The following is a 22135-nucleotide window of genomic DNA, read 5'->3' on the forward strand; positions in this document are numbered from 1 at the left end:
AGTCCCGCCCATCCCGCGAGACACGAGCGGAAAAAAGAACCCAAACTAAAAACAAAACTACGAACACGAAACCTGACTCACTTGTTCCGAAAACATTCCTTTATTAAACTATTCTATGTAAATTCAAATTAATTTTAATAAACTAATTTAAATAACAGCTGATGAATATTAGTCTTTATTTTAAACATCATATAAGCTAAAACCAAGCTAAAAATAAGATAAAATGTACCCACAAGAGGGCACAAGCCATTGTCTTATTGTGACGGTCCCAAGTTATGTCAGGAAGGGCATCCGACGTAAAACTTTTGCCAAATCAGAAAAGAGGATGCTGAAGACAGGGTAAGTTGGAGGCAATTGATTTACTGTGGCGACCCCAAAAGGAAACAAAGATATAAGCTAAAAACATTTTAAAACAAACTTCACACACGTGCTGTAATAACTTTAAACCACTCAAACCTGAAACACCTGTTGATTGAAATGTAAAAATAAATAAATAAAATTTAAATGACACAAAAACGGTTTTGTCTTTTCTGAACTTTATTTGGCTTTGTTACAAAATGGCATATAAATTCCCTCCAAGCCGTTTCAATCAGACAGAAGACAGTTTGTGCGTATGCTGACCAGTTTGACCAGTCTAGGGTCCCAGTGGGGGTCTGGGGGCCCCGGGTAACAGTGTGTAAACGTTGCATAGATTCCAGGTGAGGAGGCCTTCAGCATCAGAGGAGAAGCTTCAAGCTGAAACCTTTTAGAACCGCTCTGCTAACAGACAGCATGCTAACAGCTAGCTAGCATTCCCACTGACAGGTGGCGTTTGACCTCTTATCTGACGGAACGTGACCCCAAACCCTGCTAATGTTGCTCATTTGACCTTCATAGGCTAGCATTAACGACCAACCTGAGGGGTTGAAAAATAAAAAAAGGTAAACCTTTTGGGGCAGTTTTGGTTGAATGTGAACTTCATGTTGACCTTTAGCTAGCTGGAAGCTAAACAAGAAGCTACGAGGCTGTAAAGGCAGGAAGTTAAAGGTTCTAGAGTTTCCTCTCGTTTAATTTAATCTCGGTTCTTTGGTTCATCCTGAGGCACACGCGTGTTCTGAGTCATACATGAAAATAAACAGATACAAGCCCTTGAGACTAACATGTGGACAAAAGTATGTGGACGCCCAGGAGGACATGAACCTGTAAACAGAAACGTGCTGAATCAGCAGGTTTAAAGTAAACTGATTATTTCTTTATTTCCATGATTAAAGCCGAAATAATATTGGATGTCTGGAATGAATGTAAACCGTTCATTCGATCGATTGATTGGTAATCGTTGAGTCTCTTCATGTCCTTGTTTCAGAAACAGAAGAGATGCCGTCCACATAATTTTGGCCAACTTTCTCTTCGGCTCAAGGTTTTTCTATGATTGGATACATTTGAGTTCATACGTGTAAAAAAGCAGCAACATGTCAGCCGTGACCAAGCTGACGGAATGGAGAGAGAGAGAGAGAGAGAAGCTGTAAACTGCTGGAGTCTGACTGGTAAGAATCCAAGACTGGGCGGAGACAGACGGGAGGAGACAGACGGGCGGAGACAGACGGGCGGAGTCAGACGGGCGGAGACAGACGGGCGGAGACAGACGGGCGGAGACAGACGGGCGGAGACAGCCTATGTGAAGATGAGGCCGGCCTCGCTGTACACCTGGAACACCTTCTCGATGGCGTTGACGTACGCCGCCGTCCTCAGGTCCAGACCCAGGTTGTACTTGTTGGCCGTTCTCATGATTTGCTGCGTGAGAAGAAGAAAAACGAATCAAACGCTCCATCAACATGCCTGATGTCCTGTGTGTGTGTGTGTGTGTGTGTGTGTGTGTGTGTGTGTGTGTGTGTGTGTTACCCTGGCAGAGCGTTCCATGGTGAAGGCCAGACCAGAGTGAACGATATCCTTCTCAGACGCTCCCTGAAAACCAAAACATGTGAAACATTGGAAATTATAGAACCAATCAGGATTGTTGATTAAAATCTGCTATTGATCAGCGATCAGTAAAATAAATCAAGACAGGTTTAAACAAACGGGTCCAGCAGATTAACGTTTTCCCGACTGCCGGCGGGTTGAAGACTCACAGCGATCCGGTCCTGGAATTCCGAGGTGGGGACGATGGGAATGGCTCCTCCGTGTTTCCCAAACTTCCTCTCGAGACTCTCCTGAACCGACACTGGAGACAAAACGCTTTCAGTCGGAACGTAGACCACTATCCGGGGTGTTATTGATCGCTATCGATCGATTGGTTCTTACTGAGCAGGTGGTAGTTGGAGTCGCGCTCGTATTTGAAGGTCAGTCGACCGTAACTGACGTGATTCAGATTCTTCAGCCACTCGAAGTAGGAAACCGTCACGCCGCCAGCGTTCAGGTACATGTCCTGAAGGAGGGAGGAGGAGACAAGGAGAGGAGACAAGGGAACAGAGTGTAAACAAGAAGTTGAGGGGTCTCATCGGAGCGGCGCCGGCTGCTACTGACTGGGATCACCAGGATGTTTCTGTCCAGGAAGACACGGTCGGCTTCGGGCGTGGTCGGACCGTTGGCGCCCTCAGCGATGATCTGAAGCAACACAGGTTTACTGAAGCATGATGGGAAAGCAGCGGCAATCATAAAGGTGGTGTGTGTGTGTGTGTGTGTGTGTGTGTGTGTGTGTGTGTGTGTGTGTGTGTGTGCGCATGTCTTACCTTGGCCTTAATCTTGTGTGCATTGCTCTTGGTCAGTTGCTTCTCGCTGGCGGCGGGAATCAGGATGTCACAGTCGGCCTCCAGGATGTTTCCTTCATACGGCGTTGAGTTGGGGAAACCGACGATGGTCCCGTTGGCCTGGAGACGGAAAACAAACAAGTAAACAAAATTAAACAGGAATGTAATCAGACAGTTTGAAAGACCGCGTCGGCAACAGTCCTGTCTGTCACCAGCACTGACCAGTTTGTAGTCCTGTCACCAGTACTGACCAATTTGTAGTCCTGTGTTACCAGTACTGACCAGTTTGTAGTCCTGTCACCAGTACTGACCAGTTTGTAGTCCTGTGTCACCAGTACTGACCAGTTTGTAGTCCTCCAGCTCTTTGGGGTCGATGCCGTTGGGGTTCCAGATGCTTCCGTCCATTTCTCCGATTCCGATACATTTTGCCCCAAAGCGATGAAGGTAACGCATGGAATGCAGCCCGACGTTACCAAAACCCTGCCAGATGAAACGCAGGGCAGCAGTCAGCCTCAATGAGCTCACAGGTAACCGCTAGAGAACCAGGAAACTACAGCAGAAAGTTAGCATGCTAACTTAAACCAAAAGTAAAAATATTAACGTTTAACACCTACTAAAAAAATGCTAACATCAGAGTGCAGATGTTAGCATTTCGTATAGTTTTATTTGCCTAAAGTGTTTAAAGCCAGCCAGGCATTTTTGTAGTTTTCAAGCTAACCGTATCTTCTTGTTGCGTAAAGCTAGCCATGTCGTTTTTTTGCTTAAAGTTGTTTATTAATAATTGTAGGTTCAGTCCGGTTATTGACCTGCAGGTTGCCCAAATCGTTTTCTTCTAAGGTGGAGGAAGACGATGGTTCACCTGGATGACGAAGGTCTTGTCCTGGAAGCCGGGACACATCCCCAGTTTGCTCATGTAGGCCGCTTCGTTGATGAAGTTCTCGATGCCGTGGAAGACTCCTCGGCCGGTGGCCGAGATGCGACCGTGGATGCCGCCCTGGCTGATGGGCTTCCCGGTGACGCAGGCGTGAGCGTTGATGTCCTGTCGTCAGCACAAACATACAGTCAGATTACTTCCTGTTTCAGGCTCTGCCTCCTTTAAACACCTAAAGAAAGACCCTTCGGCAACTCACGTAGTGGCCCATGGTGGTGGCGAAGGTGTCGGCGATCCAGGACATCTCCCTCTCGCCTGTGCTCATGTCGGGGGCGGGGACATCGATACCGGGCCCTGGAAGGACCGCAACAACAGCACAACATGAGTCCAAACAGGAAGTGAACGAAACAGGAAGTGCGAGCGTGCTTGTGGCCGTCCGCCGCTGCCTCACCGATGAAGCCTTTCTTGGCGAGCTCAATGGTGAACCTGCGGGTGATTTTTTCCAGCTCGTTGTCCTGCAGGCACAAAGAGCTCAGACTGAGTTCTCCTTAACACACAAGTCAAGCTCGCTAAGTAAGGCTAACTGCATCCTGACACCAGCGCTGTCAGTCCTGCTAAGCTAAGCTAGGCTAAAGCTGTCTGCCGCCTCAGATGCAGACGTGACCTTCAGGCTCTTGGGGGTGTTGTCACGGTTACATCACGTCAAGGTGTAACATGCTGCTGTTCGTTTTGGTTACACCTGTATTACAGTGTAAGTCACAGGTAATGCTCAACTGTGATTGGCCGATTAAAAAAAAACATGAGCAGACATTAAAAGCTGACTTCCTGGTTTTACTGAGGTATGACCTGGTTGTTAATGTGAAGAATTGAATAATGAAAGTAAAAACTGGTTAGAAATAAAGTTCTAAACCATTTAGACTTGAAATGAGACCAGAAATTTTCAAAAGGAAAACATTTGTTTGTGTCCAATGGCCAGTTCCTGGAACTCCTCCAGAGAGGGGTCAAAGGTCATAGAGACAGCGAGAGAGAGAGAGAGAGAGAGAGAGAGAGAGAGAGAGAGAGAGAGAGAGAGAGAGAGAGAGAGAGAGAGAGAGAGAGAGAGAGAGAGAGAGAGAGAGAGAGAGAGAGAGAGAGAGAGAGACTGCTGGTGTCTCTGCCAGCTGATGGCTCAGCATTTGCAGTTCATCCATTGAATAAACAGTTTTATCTGCAGCTAAAGGAACATTCTCTTCATTTGTCACATGGTTTAGACTTCATCATCATCATCATCATCATCATCACCATGTGATGATGATGCAGAGACAACTAGTTGCCCCACCAAGGCGGTGATGTAATGTTTTCACCTGCTTCTGCATCAGACAGAAGGCCGACGTTAGACTGACTGTTAGCAGTGTGAGCTAACTTTAGCACAAGACCACAGGTTAGCATTCTGCTAACAGGCTATATCCATATATATCACATCATCATGTTGATTCATCTGCTCTCTCATGGAGGAAACCCTCTCTCAGCTGCAGTGTAATACCTGCTGCCGCCTGCAGGAGGGGGGGAGGGCTACCAGGTATCACTGCAGCTCGCGCTGCCTCAGTGTAACATGATGCTGTAGCCGGAGGCTACGCTGGCCTTAACGTGCTGCGGTCGGGTTCGTCTCAGGGATGAGTCACGGTTCTTTCAGGAGGGGAGGGAGTTCCCTTCAAACCACCACTGACGGATTAGCTGGAATGTGCTAGCATGTGTTTGTCGTTACAGACACCAGAGGTCTGTGGTTGGTTCTGCTGCGGATGAGTCACAACTTACAGAGTATTTCTTTGGGTTGATCTTCACTCCGGCTTTGGCTCCACCGAACGGAACATCTGGGGAAAAACAAACGCATCAAACATGGGGGTTAGCGGCTAGGAGCCGTAAAACAGCTAACGTTGTGTGTGTGTGTGTGTGTTTGCTCACCAACAACGGCACATTTGTAGGTCATGAGCGAGGCCAGAGCTTTCACCTCGTCCACAGACACGTCCATGCTGTAACGGATACCTGGAAAACACCAAACACACCTGACCCTGGTGTCACAACCCCCCAGCGGAAGCAATACCAATTGGCATGCTAATATCAGCAGTTTAGCATGTACTGTAAAAAGTTGTTACGGAATTTTAAAATTATAAATTTGAATGTAAATTCTCCAATGACACTACAGCCTGACTTCACCTGGTGATGTGAAGTGTAGAAACGTAAACATTAGCATGTGGACATTACCGGGTTAGCATTAGCATGTGTTTTTAACCCTCTACGCAAACACATCAGGGTTCCATCCTGCGTTTTTTTACCACGTCGCCCAATCACACCCTCAGCATCACAGTAGACACACACACAACCTGATTGTCAACATTTCTACCAGGGGTGGTAGTCTCTCACACACACACACACACACACACACACACACACACACACACACACACACACACACACACACACACACACACACACACACACACACACACACACAATAATGACTAATCATTGCATTTATAATGAAGCTTTTGGTTAAACAGACGGGTTAACAGTTTATTTAAGGACGAGCTACCCAACAAACTAAGTAACATATTTAGCTGGAGCATTATAATATATTAATAAAAATCATTTGCGTTCTAGTCCTTTTAGTTTCACATAATTGCCAATATGTTGGTAAAATTATAACTTAAGCTGCTAACACTACATTTAAAAGCTTGTTAAAATGCTAACTCTAACACGGCATGAGAAACTCCATTCAGTGGCTGCAAAACTAACAAACTATTGTAAAGAATCACTTCCTGTTTGTGTGTCACGTGGTTCCCAACTCTTCAGGAAACCGACACCATCTGTAACTAGCCAATTAGGGTCGACTGGTTCCTAATTGCCCCGCCTTTCCAGGAAACACACACCTGTGGTCTGCTAATTAAGGTGGCAGCAAATTACTGAATAAACACGACCTAATCAATCGATTAATACTCTATCATTGATTAATCATCCGTTTATGATGTGATTTTTTTTTTCGTACGGGCGACAATTTCACCAATAAACAGTTGATTTTTTTTTTGTGTGCTAATAATCGCATAAAAACTCATTAATAATTCATGACTAAAATATTCCTCAAGATTATTAATTAATTTCATTCTAAAAACAAAAATAGAAAAGTTACTAAAAAGTTTACTAAAGTAAAAGTACTACACGAGAGTAAAAGTACTCTTTACGGTAACTGCGCGTGGTTTTCTCGGAACTTCGTGACCCGACGGCTCCCGGTGTCAGGCGGCCCCGGCCCGGGGAGGCTCACCTCCCTTGCAGGGCGTCCGGTGCTGGCTGTGCTGCGCCCGGTAGCCCTCGATCACCTCCCACTCGCCGTTGTCTTTCTTGATGGGGAAGCTGACGCTCAGGACGTGGTTACACGGCTTGATGATCTTCAGGATCCCGCGGACCCGCTTCTTCTTCTGCTCCGTGGTCTCCCGGGTCTTCAGGCTCTCCACCAGCTTGTCCTCCACGATAGCGGCTCCCCGGTCGAAGAAGCCCTCCACCATCGTGAAGAAGTTGGGGTCGTCGTCCCGGTCCACGGCCTGGCTGTAGCCGCGGTAGCGCAGCAGGGACGCGGTCGTCGGGAGCGCCGAGTCGGCGGAGGCCAGGACGGTCCCCGCTGCTCGCGTGAGTAGCTCCCCGAAATAGCGGTACATGTTTGGGGTTTGGGTGAAGCTAACCGTTCCGAGGAGTTGGACCGAGTGTGGAAAGTCAGGAAATGCAGCGGGACAACAAACTTGTCGGGCAGTAACTCCCTCTTCCACCCCTTCCTGTACGACTGCCTCCGGGCGCGCGGCGGCTTGGGGTATTTACGGTAATGCGGAGCGACAAGAGTCCCTTTAATTACCGTAATGATGAGAAAATACGTAGGCTAGCTAAATGGAAATGCTAGCTAATGCTAGCTAGCTTCCACAATGCAGAAAAGTCCGTTTAATCTAACCAATACTGTACGGAGTAAAGGTGAGTACGGTGGCCCATAAGGGACATTTAAAACATACACACAGGTATTTTTTAAATAATTTTAAAGATAACGAAGTTTGAATTTACTTCCTTTTCATGAAATTAAAACTGATAAGTTTATCTAAACCATATATAAATCCAATATAAAAGTAATTTCCCTACAGGGGTTATTAAAGGATTGATAATAATAATAAAATAATAATAATATATTATTATTTTATTATTATTGCTATTATCATATTATAATAATAATAACATTACTACTACTAATAATAATATTAACAATAACATAATATTATATTATTAATAATAATATTATAATAATAATTACATTATTATTATCTATTATTAATATTGACTATAAATATTACTATTTTAATTTTTATGATTATAAATGTACTTTGTCATGTAATGGAACATTACACGTAACATTTCCAAATTTCAGCAACAATATTTGCCCAAAAACATGTGATTTAAAGTAAAATAAATGAATAAAATCCCCACACAACAGACGTCCCACTGAAAATCAGTTCTGTTCTGACCTGAGTTGATTTCTGTTTCATTTTCACTTTCCAGCAACCAGAATTACTGGCAGCGTTTAACTTTTTGTCGAGAGTTTGAGTTTGAGTTGTAATGAGTTTTCCTCATTACAGTATTTAGATTTAGCTGACTGAGTGAAATGTAATCTGTGTGTGTGTGTGTGTGTGAGTGTGTGGTTTTAAACATCTTCTAAATTTAGTATGAGGACCTATGATTCTAGATGGAGTACTTTCCCTTTCAGTTCTTTCACGTGTTTTGATGTTTTTAATGTTGGGCATTGTTTGTATTTGGAAGGTCCATGAATATTTCTATACTTGTTCGGAACTCCTAGCAGTAAAGATCAGAATATAGTAAAACCTCTAAATACGAGCTGCCTGACACACAATTATTTACAATACGAGCTGTCGTTCTGTCCAGATTTTTTTTGACATAGAAGTGAAAAACTGAGACGTCCTTAAAGACCTCTGCCGTCAGACGCTTTAATCCGTTCATCATTTCCTATGGAATTAATCTTCTATCATTCTCTCCAGACGTTATGTCTGAGCGGTCAAAGATCCACGTCTTCCTCGGGGCTCCTCCCCCTTCGTCTGACGCTGCCCCACCCCCTGGAGCTGGTCTGGAGGACGAGGAGCGACCCCGTCAGAGCTGGAGACACCTGGACCTCACCTGGCAGAACAGGCGACTGAGGCCAGCAACGGCGAGTGGAGAATCTGATTGGTTAGATCTACAGAGCCAAGAGGACGAAAGTAACACCGATCAGGGAGACCTGAGATCTGATTGGACCAAAGCAGAGTCACATGGACGTAAAAGATTGAGCTCCTTAGATGATGAAGAGTCCCATCCAGGCCCAGGAGACGAGTGTTCGCTTTCTGTCCACGAGTATCTGGACTTCTGTTTCCCTGCAGCTCAACCAGAACCAGAAACAGAACCGCCTGAAAGCCGATTGGGTTCAGCTGCCCCCCCTTTGTCAAATCAGACTCAGTACCTCACCACCCGGACTCTGAGTCAGGCTGCCGTCCTGAGAGGCATCCAATCAGGTACCAGCCGTCCTCATACTCCACCCAAAGCCGCTCCAACGCCAACGTCCGATTCCTCCAGCACCCCGGAGCTCTTCAGCCCCATCCCACCATCGCTGGCAACCTCCCTTGAACTCTTTAGCCAACCCTGCGTGACCCCGAGGATGAAGGAGGGGGGAGTCATCATCGAGGCCAACGAAGACGGAGTGCTCTGCTCCCAGGAGGGGCGACGGGAGTCTTTGGTCGTCCCAACCTCATCTTCCAAATCCCCCGATTTCAAGAAACCTCGAATCTCGGAGAACCTCACGACAGAAGCGTCCGAAGCGCCAACAGATGGCGCCAAGCTCAGGCGACTCAACACCCCTCTGATCCACTGTACCCAACAGGAAGTGCGGTACTCTGTTCTGGTAGCGGTAGTCCACCCCTGTCACCTGAGGGAGGTCAAGGTGAGTGTAGATTCAGACAAATCCAGACTTTGAGACCGATCTGCGTTCATGTCCCCGGGTTTGGATTTCTCCGATCGAAGGTGAAGACTGGACCGGCGGCGGGGACCTCCGTTCCTCTGGCGTCCATTGTGGTGACAGACCAATCAGGTGTGGAGATGAAGGTGGTGCTGTGGCGGAGAGCAGCGTTCTGGGTGTTAACGGTCGGTCCTGGAGACATTCTTCTCATTACAGGTAAAGAAACGCCTGAGTTGAACCGAATAAAGCGAGGAAACATTAAATATATCTGAAAGACAGTGGGTGGATCCTGCAGCAAACGTTAGCACGCCTGCTAGCATTGCTACGGCTAACATTAGCACATGTGCAACCGGAGATGTCCTGGCATCGAGCAACTCCTCAATGAAAGTTGAGTTGGGCGGTCTTCTCCTCTCGGGTTTTCCCTTCAGGGGTCACCACGGCGAATCAGTTGCCTCAATAACTGGACGAAACGTTAGCTTAGCATTTCACCTCCCAAAAGTGGGCGGTCCCTAACTCTGGTTGTTGTTCGAGGGCTACGGGTGAACGAGGACCGCTGGAGAGGAGAGACGGTGCTGCAGTCCACCTTCAGCACTAAACTGCTCAACCTGGGACAGGTGACTTCCTGCACCTCGCCACCAGGTACGACCCCTGACCTGCGACCTTTAAGCCGCCACCCCCTTTACCGGTGACAGTCACCTCTCTCTTTCTCTCTCCAGCTCCCAAGAATGTTGATGCTCGCTCGCTCCACTCTCTGTGCGTCTTCCTCCGTGACCGACGCCCCTCACTGGCGACCCTGAACCGCCACGCCCCTCAAGACCTGAGCCGCCTCCCCTATGCCGCCCTGAGGTCACTGAGGGTCAACACGCTGGTTCACGCTCTGCTGCGCGTCACGCACACACACGTTAGCACGGGTGAGGCGGGGTCAAGGAGTGATGTCATCATATGCTGATTGGTTTGTTGGTGGTGAGCAGAAATAAAAGACTGTCAATGTCATTTCCTGTCCCTAATCGGGAACAAACTAGTTAGTAGCTAATGTGCAAACGCTAATGAGCCTTTAGCTAAAGCTGTCATTAGCTAAACCTGTTTAACTCATTAGCCAAAACTAGAGGGATTATGGGTAACACAGAATGTGAACATGGATTAGCAGTGGTTCTTGGACAGATCCCTGTGGTTCTCCACCGGATCAAACCGGTCGATCACGGAGATCAGATTGAACCCAATAAATGTTTTGTAGAGTGGCGGAGTCAGGCGGAGTCTCGCTGCTCGTCGGCCGTCCAACTGAAGGCCGTTCTGACTGTGGAGCAGCCAAACAACCAGCAGGGGGCGCTGCTGCTGTGGGGATCGGCGGTGGAGTGGCTGCCTCGTTTCAAACGAGATAAAGGTTCACAAATCAACACCAACACCAGCCTGTTTTTACCGTAAAGATCAAGAGACAAGTCACCAAAGTGTTTCCCTCAGGGGCCGTCTGGGACTTCCACGTCCTCCTGGTGAGGGATGGTTTGACCTTTGACCTTCCAGAGTTGCACTCCACTCCGTGGAGCTCCGTTCAACCTCTGGACCCGGCTAGCCGTCGTGCAAAAGAATTCTTCCAACTGCGACCCAGTTGGACAGGAAGCACCAGCATAGAGCTGGACCTGGAGACGCTGCTGTCCCAGAAATACAGCGGTGAGTCGCGTGAGAGAAGGATAGCTGAAATAGTTCCCTCATTGCTCTAATCAGTTAGATTTAAGAATTAAATATACACCAGTACCTCAAGATACGAGTACCTCGAGATACTTGTATCTTTTACTATTGTATAATAAGCATAATTTCCTGTAAGTCTGAGTCGAAGAATAAAAGTTTGCAGCCTAACGTTTAAAGATTTCTGAATGTTGTTGTTAGAACATCATCACATCTCATATTGGCCTTGTGGTGGCGATATTGCATCAAAGCAAGAAAAACCTGGGTTCAAATCCATCTGAGGATGGTTCTGCCCCTCCCCCATGTTCCTTCGACCTTGGGAACAACGTCTGAATTCTTAATGTAATGAACATCTAAACCACATGTGTCAAACTCAAGGCCCAGGGGCCAAATGTGGCCCTCCACATCATCTTATGTGGCCCGCGTGAGCATCAAAGGTCAGAGTGTCTAAAAATAAACAGGTCAGAAGTATGCTTTGACCATAACTACATTTCCCACAATGCAGTAATTCAGCCCATTTTAACACTGACAAAAACATTTTGATCAAAGTTAATGTCCTAACTTGTGTTTGATGTTATTTTTCTTTATTGATTGATAGTTTGATCCTTGATTGATGGAGTTCTGTGGGTTTAATAACCTGACAAATTAAAAGGATTTATGTTAAGTAATAAATTCAGATATTTAACATTAAGGAGTACATTTATTTTACATTACAATGAGTTACATTTAAGGTTACATCTGGCCCTTTGAGGTGAGCCAAAGATGAATGCTGAAGATGAGTTTGACACTCCTGATTTAAACCATTCTGGTGAAGAACAATAGAGGTCCGAGAATGACTCCCTGAGGAACCCTGAACTACCTCACTTCTGTGTAGACTCCATTAAAAACAATGGAACGTCTTGTTTTTCCGTCTGTCCTCCAGGTGAGGTCGATCTGGGAGTCCAGATCAACACCTTCCACTTCCAGGATTCCCTGCCTTCCCAGAATGCACTGCAGTCGGTCCTGGACAGTTTCACGTCACTAGACGGTATTATCGCCGCACTCTCCGGTGACGTCACGTACACCGGCTGTGGTCGCTGTGCCACCGAGCTCGATACCGACGATAACGACATCTACCGGCCCTGTTACCCCTGTCTGCCCCACACGGCGGTCCGCCGTTACTACAGGTGTGACAGCGTGATGCAGATTATTCTATTTTTATTCGAAGTACAATTGACGCACAAGTTAAAAACGTGTTTATTCACACGGTACTTAAAAGACTGTTTTGAATTTTTTGTTCACAATGAACAACATTTTCTCTTTTTCAGGCCAGGTGTCCTGACAGTGAGTGGGCGGGGCGACAGTCAGGTGTGTGTACAGGTTCCACCTGTTCCTCTTCACAAAATCCTCGGAGCTCCACCTGATAAACTCCACAGGAGCTCAGGTGAGACGTAAACATCCGTAACATCTAAAAACACTCCGACGAATAATCGTCTGGTGCAGAAAATGAGTTCCGACCCATTTACGAAAAAAGACGGACAGGTTTCCGCGTTTATTCCGTGCTTAATCGAACGCCATGTGAGAGTTTGTGGGTGTAGATTAAATGTTTGAGGGGTAGCCGTGCTAAGACTCAATCACAGAAGTAACACAGGCACCTGAGGTACTTGAAGGCCTCAGAGGCCAAAAAAAAGTGGACAATGAAAGTGACACTGTTACCCAGAAGTATTAAAATTCAGGCATCCAGTGGTGACCTCACGCCGAATGAGGACCCAGAACTATGTTAATCCGAGTTGGTACATCTCGTGGTCTCGAAGGGTTCTCATCTGTCTGACTCTCAGCTCCAGGTTCAGAGGTCAAGCACATCCAGGTAGCAGCGAGGAGGATCCAGACCCTCCTCTCCCTCCCAAGACAAACCTTCACCATCAGCCTCCGGAGCCACTTCCTGTGCGATGGGAACGGCGTATCCATCCATCAGGACTTCACGTTGCTCGACCTTCAGTTCCCAACGGACGGACATCCAGATCAGACCCAGGCTAGCTCAGCGTGGGGTCGTTGACGCTAACGCAGACCGTGAAACGACTTCAGCCAAACATCCTGGTTATTTTCTAGAGCCCTCCCCTGAACGCTGATTGTCCAAGACATTGTTTTTCACTGATTTCTGAAATGTTGGTTTAATTGTTTAGTGGCCTTTGCGGGCTAATTGTGAGAATAACTTATGTAGAAGGAACTTAAATCCATTTACAAAATAAAAAGTACCAACAAGCAGCAGTTCATCTGGATATGAGAACAACATTTATTGTTTTGCTAATGAGCAACAGTACATTAACTTCTAAAAAGACACAACCATTTGGCTAGCCTGGCTAGCAATAGCAATAATCTGGCTAGCAATAGCAATATTTACAGTATGTATGTGTTTATTAACCAAGATGGAGCCTGTGTGTCCAGACTTAAAGCTAACTCCCCTTCTGTACATGGATAACAAACACATAAAGAACAAAATGGACATGTTTTCCTAAATGCTTATTAAACATCTTGACAAACAGGCTGTAATATAATCCCACCATCAAGACAAGTTGTTTGATTTGCAAAAGTAATGCAAATTTGAGGGTAACCTAATGCATGGATGCTGGGTGCAAATATTCTTCAAAAGTTTTTTGTTTGTTTTTTCTTTTTGAAGTCAGGATTCTGTGGAGTTATTCCGTTGATGTTTCTTCAGCCACATCCATTAAATCTTGAAGCAAATCTGAAAACAAAAACAGGGTGTCAAACTGGACTGTCTGCCAGCGCTAATGTGTTCACAGATCTGGGATCAGCTGCTTAAACTTAAACTGGTAAATGAACTAAGATGACCAGATCATTAATCGCAACCAGCAGGGAGCAGCAGTTCATCATCGCAGTGTGAAGTCTGCCTTATGCGGAGAAGAAGAAACAGAGTCACCACACGTCTCGGATGTTTGACGTCATGCTGCAATCAGTCATAAACCCTTAACTGACCAATGATTCATTAACAATACCATAAAATCACCATCCTTTAAACAGAAACTTAAGTTTTAATTTCACCTCTGATAAAAAACAAACTATAAATTTAGATTCGTCTGAAATAATTATTGATGCATTCAGCTCCATTTACTCCCATTCATTTCAGACTTCTAAAATAGCGCCCTCTAGTTGTGTGATGGTGGTAACGGTGTTGCACATGCCGTTCACTATTCTTGCTATGTAGCAGGAAGGGGAGGAGCTTACAAGTTTTTTTCTAATCTTGCAACCAAGATCTACAGGCCATAACTGCCTGTTAGCTCTGGTGCTAATTATTTGCAAAAAATGGGATGACTTTGTCAGTGGCTCAGTTAGCAAAATTTAGCTATGATAGCGAACATGGGCGGCTGGGACCCAGTTAACCCTAACAACTCATGCTACTGCCCGTGAGTTGATTTCCTGAGTTACTCAGGCCTCCAGAGCCAATTCCTGTGGGATGAAAACGGCGTCCTGTCAGTCACGATTTCACTGCTTGAGCCAACGTAGACTGTGAAAACATGCTGGTTATTTTCTAAAGATAACTACCTTCATTGCCTTCATAACCCTAGCTTCCAAGGGTGAAGCTATTTCTGTACAGTACTTAGAAAACCTGGTACCAAAGGTGACGTTGGTAAAGTGCTGCCCCCTGCTGGTTGTCATTGATGAGCTGGTCATCGTCTTTGTTCAGTGACCACGTTAACGTACGTACCGTTTTCAACTTCTGGGTTACTTCCTTTAAATTCTTCACTTCCTCCCTCGTTCTCTTGGGCAGAGCCAGCTGCCCCCTGTTCTGTGTAGAGACCCTCAAATCCCGTTTTCTTGGGTAAATCTTCATCGTCTTTATTAAGAAATTTTGAGAAGAAATTCCCGTCATCATCTTTCTCCTTTTTTTTCTTTTTGTCATCGTCATCATCGTCGCGTTTGAAGAACGAGAACATTCCGTCGTCTTTGTCTTTGTCTTTGTCCTCGTCCTCATCGCTTTTAAGGAATGATGGCAGAAGGTCGTCCACCTTATCTTTCACAACCTTAACTGCAGGACAAACACAATCAGTTAGCATCACATTTTCATTTATGCTGTTAAAGTTAATCCCAAATTCTCGTTCAGATGTGATTAAATCTCTAAGTGTCTGAACTGCAACACACCGAGTTAAAGTCCTAATCCTAATCAGTAGGTGTTGATTCCTACAAAACCGGTTCAAACACTTTGAGTTGTGCCTCAGGGCAGACTGAAAATATCATGTGGTGCCTTTTTTTTAACTTAAAAGGTAAAAAAGTCTGTCCCGACATTTACTTTTTACTGTCAGAACCAGGGGTGGGCAAACTTTGTGACTGGTGGACCACACGGAGTTCTAACATTTGACAGTCGGGCCAGTTGATGAGTAGATGGACAGAGATTATTTGCGTTAATGCAAATGACATGCAAAAATCATTCTACAAAAAGTTTTTATAGTCAGCAGATCCCACATTTACAAGACTTACTGGAAACAATTGTTTTAAAATTACATTTATTTCGTACAATTAATTACAGGTAGTCCTCAAACTACAACTACTACGAGGAAACGCTGCCTATGACGCCAAGAAGAAAGACCAAAAGACCACAGGAAGTCACATCGGCGCAAAACTGCTCACTCATTCTGAGATTTGCTGAGTCATGTTAACATGACACGTGAAATCTGAACTCACAGGGTCTTTATGTTCTGCCGTTTGGTGGCGGGAACTACAGTAGTCAGACATGATGGTGCACAGTTGTTTATATCTGCGAATGTTCGTGTATTGAGAATATGTTCATGATTCTTTCAGATCATGAATATAAATAATTTGCTAATAATCACTTTAAATAGCCGATAAGGTTACAGCAGAGAACTGTTTCATCAATCTAAATCTGCCTCTGTTGACTGCTAATTAGCTCATGTTAGCACGCAATCAGGCCAGAGTCGGATGGAAAACATGTCAAACATTTCACCTGCTGAAAAAACATTCAATGTTTAGGTGACGTTAAAGTTTAAGATCAAAACAAGGCTTCAGGTTTTGACAGGATGTGACAGAATTACTAATAATATCAGCACAATGATCAATAGAAGTGAGAAATTCGAAGTGTCTGAGTCTAGGAAACATCAGTAGATCTTTAAAACAGGAAGTTGAAATCCTGACAGAACTGAGAGAAAAAATCAAACACCACCATGAAGGCACAAATCAGTCCCTCCACCTTCATTCACTCACCGACTAATTCCTTCAAGAAGTCTCCCATCTTCCTCGGTACTGTTCGTCTTCTTAAAGACGCGTCTCTGTTGATCTGAATCTCTGACAGGTCGAAGTGAAGCTCTCACAGCTGCTGAGGAATGGGAAATGTCTGCAGGTGGACCAACCTGTTCCATCTAGGTCGACGCCCCACAGTGACATCATCACCTCAGGTGTTGTAGATGGGAGGTTCATCAGGTTACAGAGAGACAAAGAGAATCAAAGCAGGATGACAATCTCCACTCTTTGTGTGAACATGAGTCAGATGCTATGAAATGGACCAGAACCAACCGGTTCTGTGACTGACCTCAATCTAGAGCTAGTGATGTTAGCATGTCTTAGTTAGCAACCCAACAGTGAGCAATAACAATGCAAGCATTTGTGTTCCTGATGTATGAATAATCCCTGAGATTTTTGCTTGACAAGCAGAAAACAGTCAAGGTATATGACTGCTAGCAGAGTTTGGTTAGCATCCGTTTAGCATATTTAAAAAAAGACAAGACAACAGATTATGGTCTTTCAACACATTTATTTTATTATAAGCCAATCAGAACATGACCCATCAGATGAAACACTTAAATCTGCTGGTTAATTTCCTTGTTTGGATCAGGACTGAAAACACACCCACAGCAGTTAAAGCTATTGATTATGAACTAACAAACCAAAGGTGTGATTTTTCTCTCTTCTACTTGTTGCTATAAAACTGCAAATTTTCCTTTCAGACTAATACAGGATCATCTCATCTCATCTCATCTTGTCTGTGAAGTACTTTTAAGTGAAGATATTTTAAAAATATTTTCGGGCTCCAACCATCTACTACTGGCTCTTTTGAAGCTGCCACCACTTCATGCCTTACCTTCTTTGTCCTACTTCTTGTCTGTGAAGAATGACATAAATCCACCACTGCCTTTGTCATCATTGCCGGTCAAGGTGGACAGAAGTCCACCACTGCCTTTGTCATCACTTCCTGTTACGGAAGACACAAGTCCATCGCTGCCTTTGTCATCGTTGCCTGTCAAGGTTGACAGAAGTCCACCGCTATTGTCTTTGTTCTTCCCATTGCCTGTCAAGGTGGACAGAAATCCACTGCTGTCTTTGTCGCTTCCTGTCAAGTTGGACAGAAGTCCACCTCTGTCTTTGTCATCGCTTCCTGTTATGGTAGACAAAAGTCCATCGCTGCCTTTGTCACCGCTTCCTGTCAAGGTGGACAGAAGTCCATCGCTGCCTTTGTCACTGCTTCCTGTCAAGGTGGACAAAAGTCCACCGCTGCCTTTGTCATCGTTGCCTGTCAAGGTTGACAGAAGTCCACCGCTATTGTCTTTGTTCTTCCCATTGCCTGTCAAGGTAGACAGAAGTCCACCGCTGCCTTTGTCATCATTGCCTGTCAAGGTTGACAGAAGTCCACCACTGTTGCCTTTGTCCTCCCCCTTTCCTGTCAAGAATGACAGAAATCCACTGCTGTCTTTGTCATCGCTTCCTGTCAAATTGGACAGAAGTCCACCTCTGTCTTTGTCATCGCTTCCTGTTATGGTAGACAAAAGTCCATCGCTGCCTTTGTCACCGCTTCCTGTCAAGGTGGACAGAAGTCCATCGCTGCCTTTGTCACTGCTTCCTGTCAAGGTGGACAAAAGTCCACCGCTGCCTTTGTCATCGTTGCCTGTCAAGGTTGACAGAAGTCCACCACTGTTGTCTTTGTCCTCCCCCTTTCCTGTCAAGAACGACAGAAATCCACCGCTGTCTTTGTTATCGCTTCCTGTTAAGTTGGACAGAAGTCCACCGCTGCCTTTGTCATCGTTGCCTGTCAAGAATGACAGAAGTCCACCGCTGTCTTTGTCATTGCTTCCGGTCAAGGTGGACAGAAGTCCACCGTTGCCTTTTTCACCACTTCCTGTTAAGGTGGACAGAAGTCCACCACTGCCTTTGTCATCATTGCCTGTCAAGGTGGACAGAAGTCCACCACTGTCTTTGTCATCGCTTCCTGTCAAGGTGGACAGAAGTCCATCACTGTCTTTGTCATCGCTTCCTGTCAAGGTGGACAGAAGTCCACTGCTGTTGTCGTCATCAATGCTTTTCTTCAAGTCGAACGCGGTTTTGACTGTATCCTTTAATTGCTCGGGAGCCTCGTCTACAATCTTGTCTTCTGCAGGACAAACACAAATTGAGTTAGAACTGATATCACCTTTTCATGTGTACCACATGAGGTTGCCTGCTGAGGGTGAGCGAAGGATGACGATAAGAGAATATTTGAGTGTCCAAATAGGTACATGAGCTGATCTTAAAAACAGGAAGTAGAAATCCTGACAGGACGAATAGGGAAACCAGTCACCACCATGAAAGCACAAATCAGTCCCTCCACCTTTCACCTCCTCCAGGTCTTTCACCTCCTCCAGGTCATTCACCCACCGAGTATTTTATGACCAAGGTCTTTTTTAAAACTTCCAAGTGCATCATCTAAAAATGTTTCCCCCATCTCTCTCGCTGACGGCGATTCGTCTACTTATGGACGCGTCTCTGTTGATCTGAGTCTCAGACAGGTGGAGGTGAAGCTTTTGCAGCTGCTGAGGAATGAGAAATGTCTGCAGAGTGGATCGACCTGTTGCACTTGGGTGGACGCCCCACTGTGACATCATCACCTCAGGTGTTGCTGATGGGAGGTTCGTCAGGTTACAGAGAGACAATCAAAGCAAGATGCTGATCTCCCCCTAGTGATGTCCAAATGAGGTTTCATGAGGCTTCGAACCATTTTGGACAATTGTGTTGAAAACTGGTTCACTACTCGAACTTTTATTCATTGGAAATGTGGGCGTCCTCTGCTGGCAGGGTGGTTGTACTGCAGCAACACAACAGTCAATGGCCCCAGAAAGCAGCGCTTTGAGGTTTCCTGTATTCTATAGATTTTCTGAATAAAATTGAATATAACTAAATTTAATGTGTTATATTTTAGCCATATATTATAGGAAATTATATACATTTTAGGATTGTTTATCAATACTCTCAATGACTCTACTATGGACTGTTTGGACCTGTGCCTGACACAGTATGCCTCCAGTCATGGTTGGTAAATATTGGGAGGTGATCACTGATGTCATTGATCAGCAGTCCACTCAATGGCTCATTTAGCAGAACATTGGTAAAGATATTATAAATTGAAGTAACACTGAGTCGTTATCCTACTTGGTTGAGTGATTCGTGGGTGTAGACCAAATGTGTACACAGTATTGATGAAGCTTTCATTTTGTGCATTTTTGTTGGGGTCAGCAGATCAATGTTGACATCACAACATAGAAACAAGTGCTTGTGATTAATTTTTGATAATAAATTTCCCATACATTCAGTGCAGTGCTCAATTTTAGAACCAGGTGCTCTGTAGACACAACTGACAACTATATTTTTTAGTTTTATATTTCATCCGGGGTGTACCCCGCCTCTCGCCCATAGCCAGCTCAGATAGGCGGAAGCTGACCTGTGACCCATGAGGCGGGTTAGCAACTGAAGATGAGACGATTACGATCATCTTTTAAAGACAATAGCTCTGAGGCTAGGAATCTTAGCATGTCTTTGTTAGCAACCTAAGAGTGAGCCATAGCAACGCTAGCATCTGTGTACTGTATGTGCGACTAAACAAACGTGACAATAAAATTCAGTCTTCACCCAGGATGCCTGAAGTTTGTGCTTGACATTCAGACAACAGGAAAAGTATGACCGCTAGAGTTTGGTTAGCATTCTGTTAGCATTCTTCACAAAAAGACAACAGATTATTGTGTTTTAACACATTTCTTTTATTACAAGCCAATCAGAGCACGACCCATCAGATTAAACACTTAAATCTGTTGGTTCATTTCCTTGTTTGGATCAGGAGTGAAGCCACACCCACAGCAGTTAAAGCTATTGATTATAATTATTATTATTATGGCATAATTTATATTCGTTTGGCTGCAGCTGTAGTTTGATGAGCGATCAGGTTTAACCGCTTTCATCCGTCTCTGAGAAAAAGGAGAAGAATATGAATTAAAATGGATCCAAGAAGTTCAGAAAATGGTCTTCCAACACAAACCGAACTGAAAAACCAGAGGTGCGACTTTTCTCTTTTCTCTTTATTTTCCGACCCACTTGTTGCTATAAAACTGCAAATTTTATATAACTTTATATAACTAATAAAGGATCATGTCATCTCATCATGAAGACAAAAAAAATGTTGTTTTCATGATGATAGACCATTTTAATGCTAACATGCTAATGTTAAAATGCTAATATGATAGGATTGTGTGATGTTAGAACGGCTGTTTGTAGTGTCTGTCGACACGACAGTCAGAACGTAAAACTTTAACAGGACAGCCTAGTCTCAGCAAAGTCCCTGCAAACTGGCTCAAATGGTCTAAAATGATTTTTGGAGCTGAATTTTCTGTGTGCTTAAAGATCATTTTAGTTATTTGGTGAAGCTTTAATCCCACCTCCCTCTCTAGCCTATCACATGACAACAAATAAATCTTTAGAGTGCTGACAGGATCTCATCCTGATGAGGTTTCTCTCTTCAAAAGATTCCTGCTTTACCTTCTTTGTCCAACTACTTGTTGAAGAACGACATAAATCCACCGCCGCTGTCTTTGTCCTTGTCATCGTTGCCTGTCAAGAACGACAGAGGTCCTCCGCTGTCTTTGTCCTTGTCATCGTTGCCTGTCAAGAACGACAGAGGTCCTCCGCCTTCTTTGTCCTTGTTGCCTGTCAAGAACGACAGAGGTCCATCGTCGTCCTTCTTGTCCATCACCTTGTCAGCAATGGATTCAGCTGTACCTTGGAATTGCTCGGGAAGCTTATCTATTATCTGATCGGCAATACCTTCCACTTGATTTTCTGTAGGACAAACAGTTCGGGTTAGAACCAGTATCATGTTTACCACGTGATGTCACCTGCTAAAAGTGAGCGTCATGAATTCTTCCAGATCATCAATATCATGGGCATTTTTTGCTAATAATACCTTCATATATCGGCTACGGTTACAGCACAGAACTTTGAAAGCACCTGAGTCCAGAAAACATCAGCTGATCTTATAAACAGGAAGTAAAAATCCTGACAGGACGGAGAGAGAAGCCAGTCACCACAAAAGCACGAATCAGTCCCTCCATCCTTCGCCTTCCCCTTCATTCACTCACCGACTGCATTCTCGAAAATCTTTCCTTGAATGTCTCCTTTCAGTTTATCAAAATTCATCTTCCTCGCTGCTGCTCGTCTTCTTACGGACGCGTCTCTGTTGATCTGAGTCTCTTGACAGGTGGAGGTGAGGCTTTTGCAGCTGCTCAGGAATGGGGCATGTCTGCAGTGGATTGACCTGTTGTAACTGGGTCGACGCCCCACTGTGACATCATCGCCTCAGGTGTTCCTGATCAGAGGTTCATTTAGTTGCGAAGAGACAAAGAAAATCAAAGCAAGATGCTGATCTCCACCCTTTGTGTGAAAGTGAGTCACTGAGATGCTATGGCGTCAACATGAACGACCAGAACCAACCGGTTCTGACTGAAATCCGAACCAGTTCATCAGTCAAGAACTCTTGACATTGACCCTGAAGTGAAAGCAGTCCGACTGCAGGAAAAACAGGAATTTGACGTGTAACAACCATCCAGCATG

General features: G+C 45.0%; 3 protein-coding genes and 1 long non-coding RNA gene across 4 annotated transcripts; 1 reads left to right on the forward strand and 3 right to left on the reverse strand.

Moving 5' to 3' along the window:
- Positions 1-527: 527 nt before the first annotated feature.
- LOC137603319 (glutamate dehydrogenase, mitochondrial-like) lies at positions 528-7582 on the reverse strand. Its single transcript, XM_068326619.1, has 13 exons — positions 6890-7582; positions 5536-5616; positions 5389-5444; positions 4046-4109; positions 3854-3948; positions 3583-3762; positions 3066-3203; positions 2706-2843; positions 2500-2580; positions 2278-2401; positions 2106-2197; positions 1879-1941; positions 528-1770 (listed from the first exon to the last, which is right to left on the reverse strand). The coding sequence occupies exons 1-13, from the start codon at positions 7278-7280 to the stop codon at positions 1651-1653; spliced, it is 1623 nt and encodes a 540-aa protein (XP_068182720.1). The 5' UTR covers positions 7281-7582; the 3' UTR covers positions 528-1650.
- shld2 (shieldin complex subunit 2) lies at positions 7116-13321 on the forward strand. The gene is made up of 10 exons (XM_068326634.1): positions 7116-7251; positions 8655-9586; positions 9667-9817; positions 10133-10240; positions 10318-10512; positions 10836-10982; positions 11060-11266; positions 12204-12447; positions 12589-12704; positions 13099-13321. Exons 2-10 carry the CDS (start codon positions 8660-8662, stop codon positions 13314-13316), a joined length of 2313 nt encoding a protein of 770 aa, XP_068182735.1. The 5' UTR covers positions 7116-7251; positions 8655-8659; the 3' UTR covers positions 13317-13321.
- Positions 13322-17103: 3782 nt separating this feature from the next.
- LOC137604085 (uncharacterized transmembrane protein DDB_G0289901-like) lies at positions 17104-19309 on the reverse strand. Its single transcript, XM_068328019.1, has 2 exons — positions 18917-19309; positions 17104-18653 (listed from the first exon to the last, which is right to left on the reverse strand). The coding sequence occupies exons 1-2, from the start codon at positions 18981-18983 to the stop codon at positions 17380-17382; spliced, it is 1341 nt and encodes a 446-aa protein (XP_068184120.1). The 5' UTR covers positions 18984-19309; the 3' UTR covers positions 17104-17379.
- A 979-nt stretch (positions 19310-20288) lies between these two features.
- LOC137604121 (uncharacterized) lies at positions 20289-21822 on the reverse strand. The gene is made up of 3 exons (XR_011037382.1): positions 21664-21822; positions 21065-21364; positions 20289-20496 (listed from the first exon to the last, which is right to left on the reverse strand). It is a non-coding gene; the product is annotated as an uncharacterized lncRNA (long non-coding RNA).
- Positions 21823-22135: the final 313 nt, after the last annotated feature.

This window comes from Antennarius striatus, chromosome 11 (genome assembly GCF_040054535.1).
Source record: "Antennarius striatus isolate MH-2024 chromosome 11, ASM4005453v1, whole genome shotgun sequence".
Classification (NCBI taxonomy): Eukaryota; Metazoa; Chordata; class Actinopteri; order Lophiiformes; family Antennariidae; genus Antennarius; species Antennarius striatus.

Excerpts from the sequence above, each read along its gene's own strand:
- LOC137603319 (XM_068326619.1), bottom strand. The coding sequence starts at position 7,280 with ATGTACCGCTATTTCGGGGAGCTACTCACGCGAGCAGCGGGGACCGTC. Across the intron at positions 3,949-4,045 it reads CGCCAAGAAAGGCTTCATCG|GGCCCGGTATCGATGTCCCC; the intron begins GTGAGGCAGCGG and ends CGGTCCTTCCAG. Across the intron at positions 2,198-2,277 it reads CTCCAACTACCACCTGCTCA|TGTCGGTTCAGGAGAGTCTC; the intron begins GTAAGAACCAAT and ends TTTTGTCTCCAG.
- shld2 (XM_068326634.1), top strand. The coding sequence starts at position 8,660 with ATGTCTGAGCGGTCAAAGATCCACGTCTTCCTCGGGGCTCCTCCCCCT. Across the intron at positions 9,818-10,132 it reads AGACATTCTTCTCATTACAG|GGCTACGGGTGAACGAGGAC; the intron begins GTAAAGAAACGC and ends TTGTTGTTCGAG. Across the intron at positions 10,241-10,317 it reads TTCCTGCACCTCGCCACCAG|CTCCCAAGAATGTTGATGCT; the intron begins GTACGACCCCTG and ends TTCTCTCTCCAG.
- LOC137604085 (XM_068328019.1), bottom strand. The coding sequence starts at position 18,983 with ATGGGGGAAACATTTTTAGATGATGCACTTGGAAGTTTTAAAAAAGAC. Across the intron at positions 18,654-18,916 it reads CCTTGGTCATAAAATACTCG|AAGACAAGATTGTAGACGAG; the intron begins GTGGGTGAATGA and ends TTTGTCCTGCAG.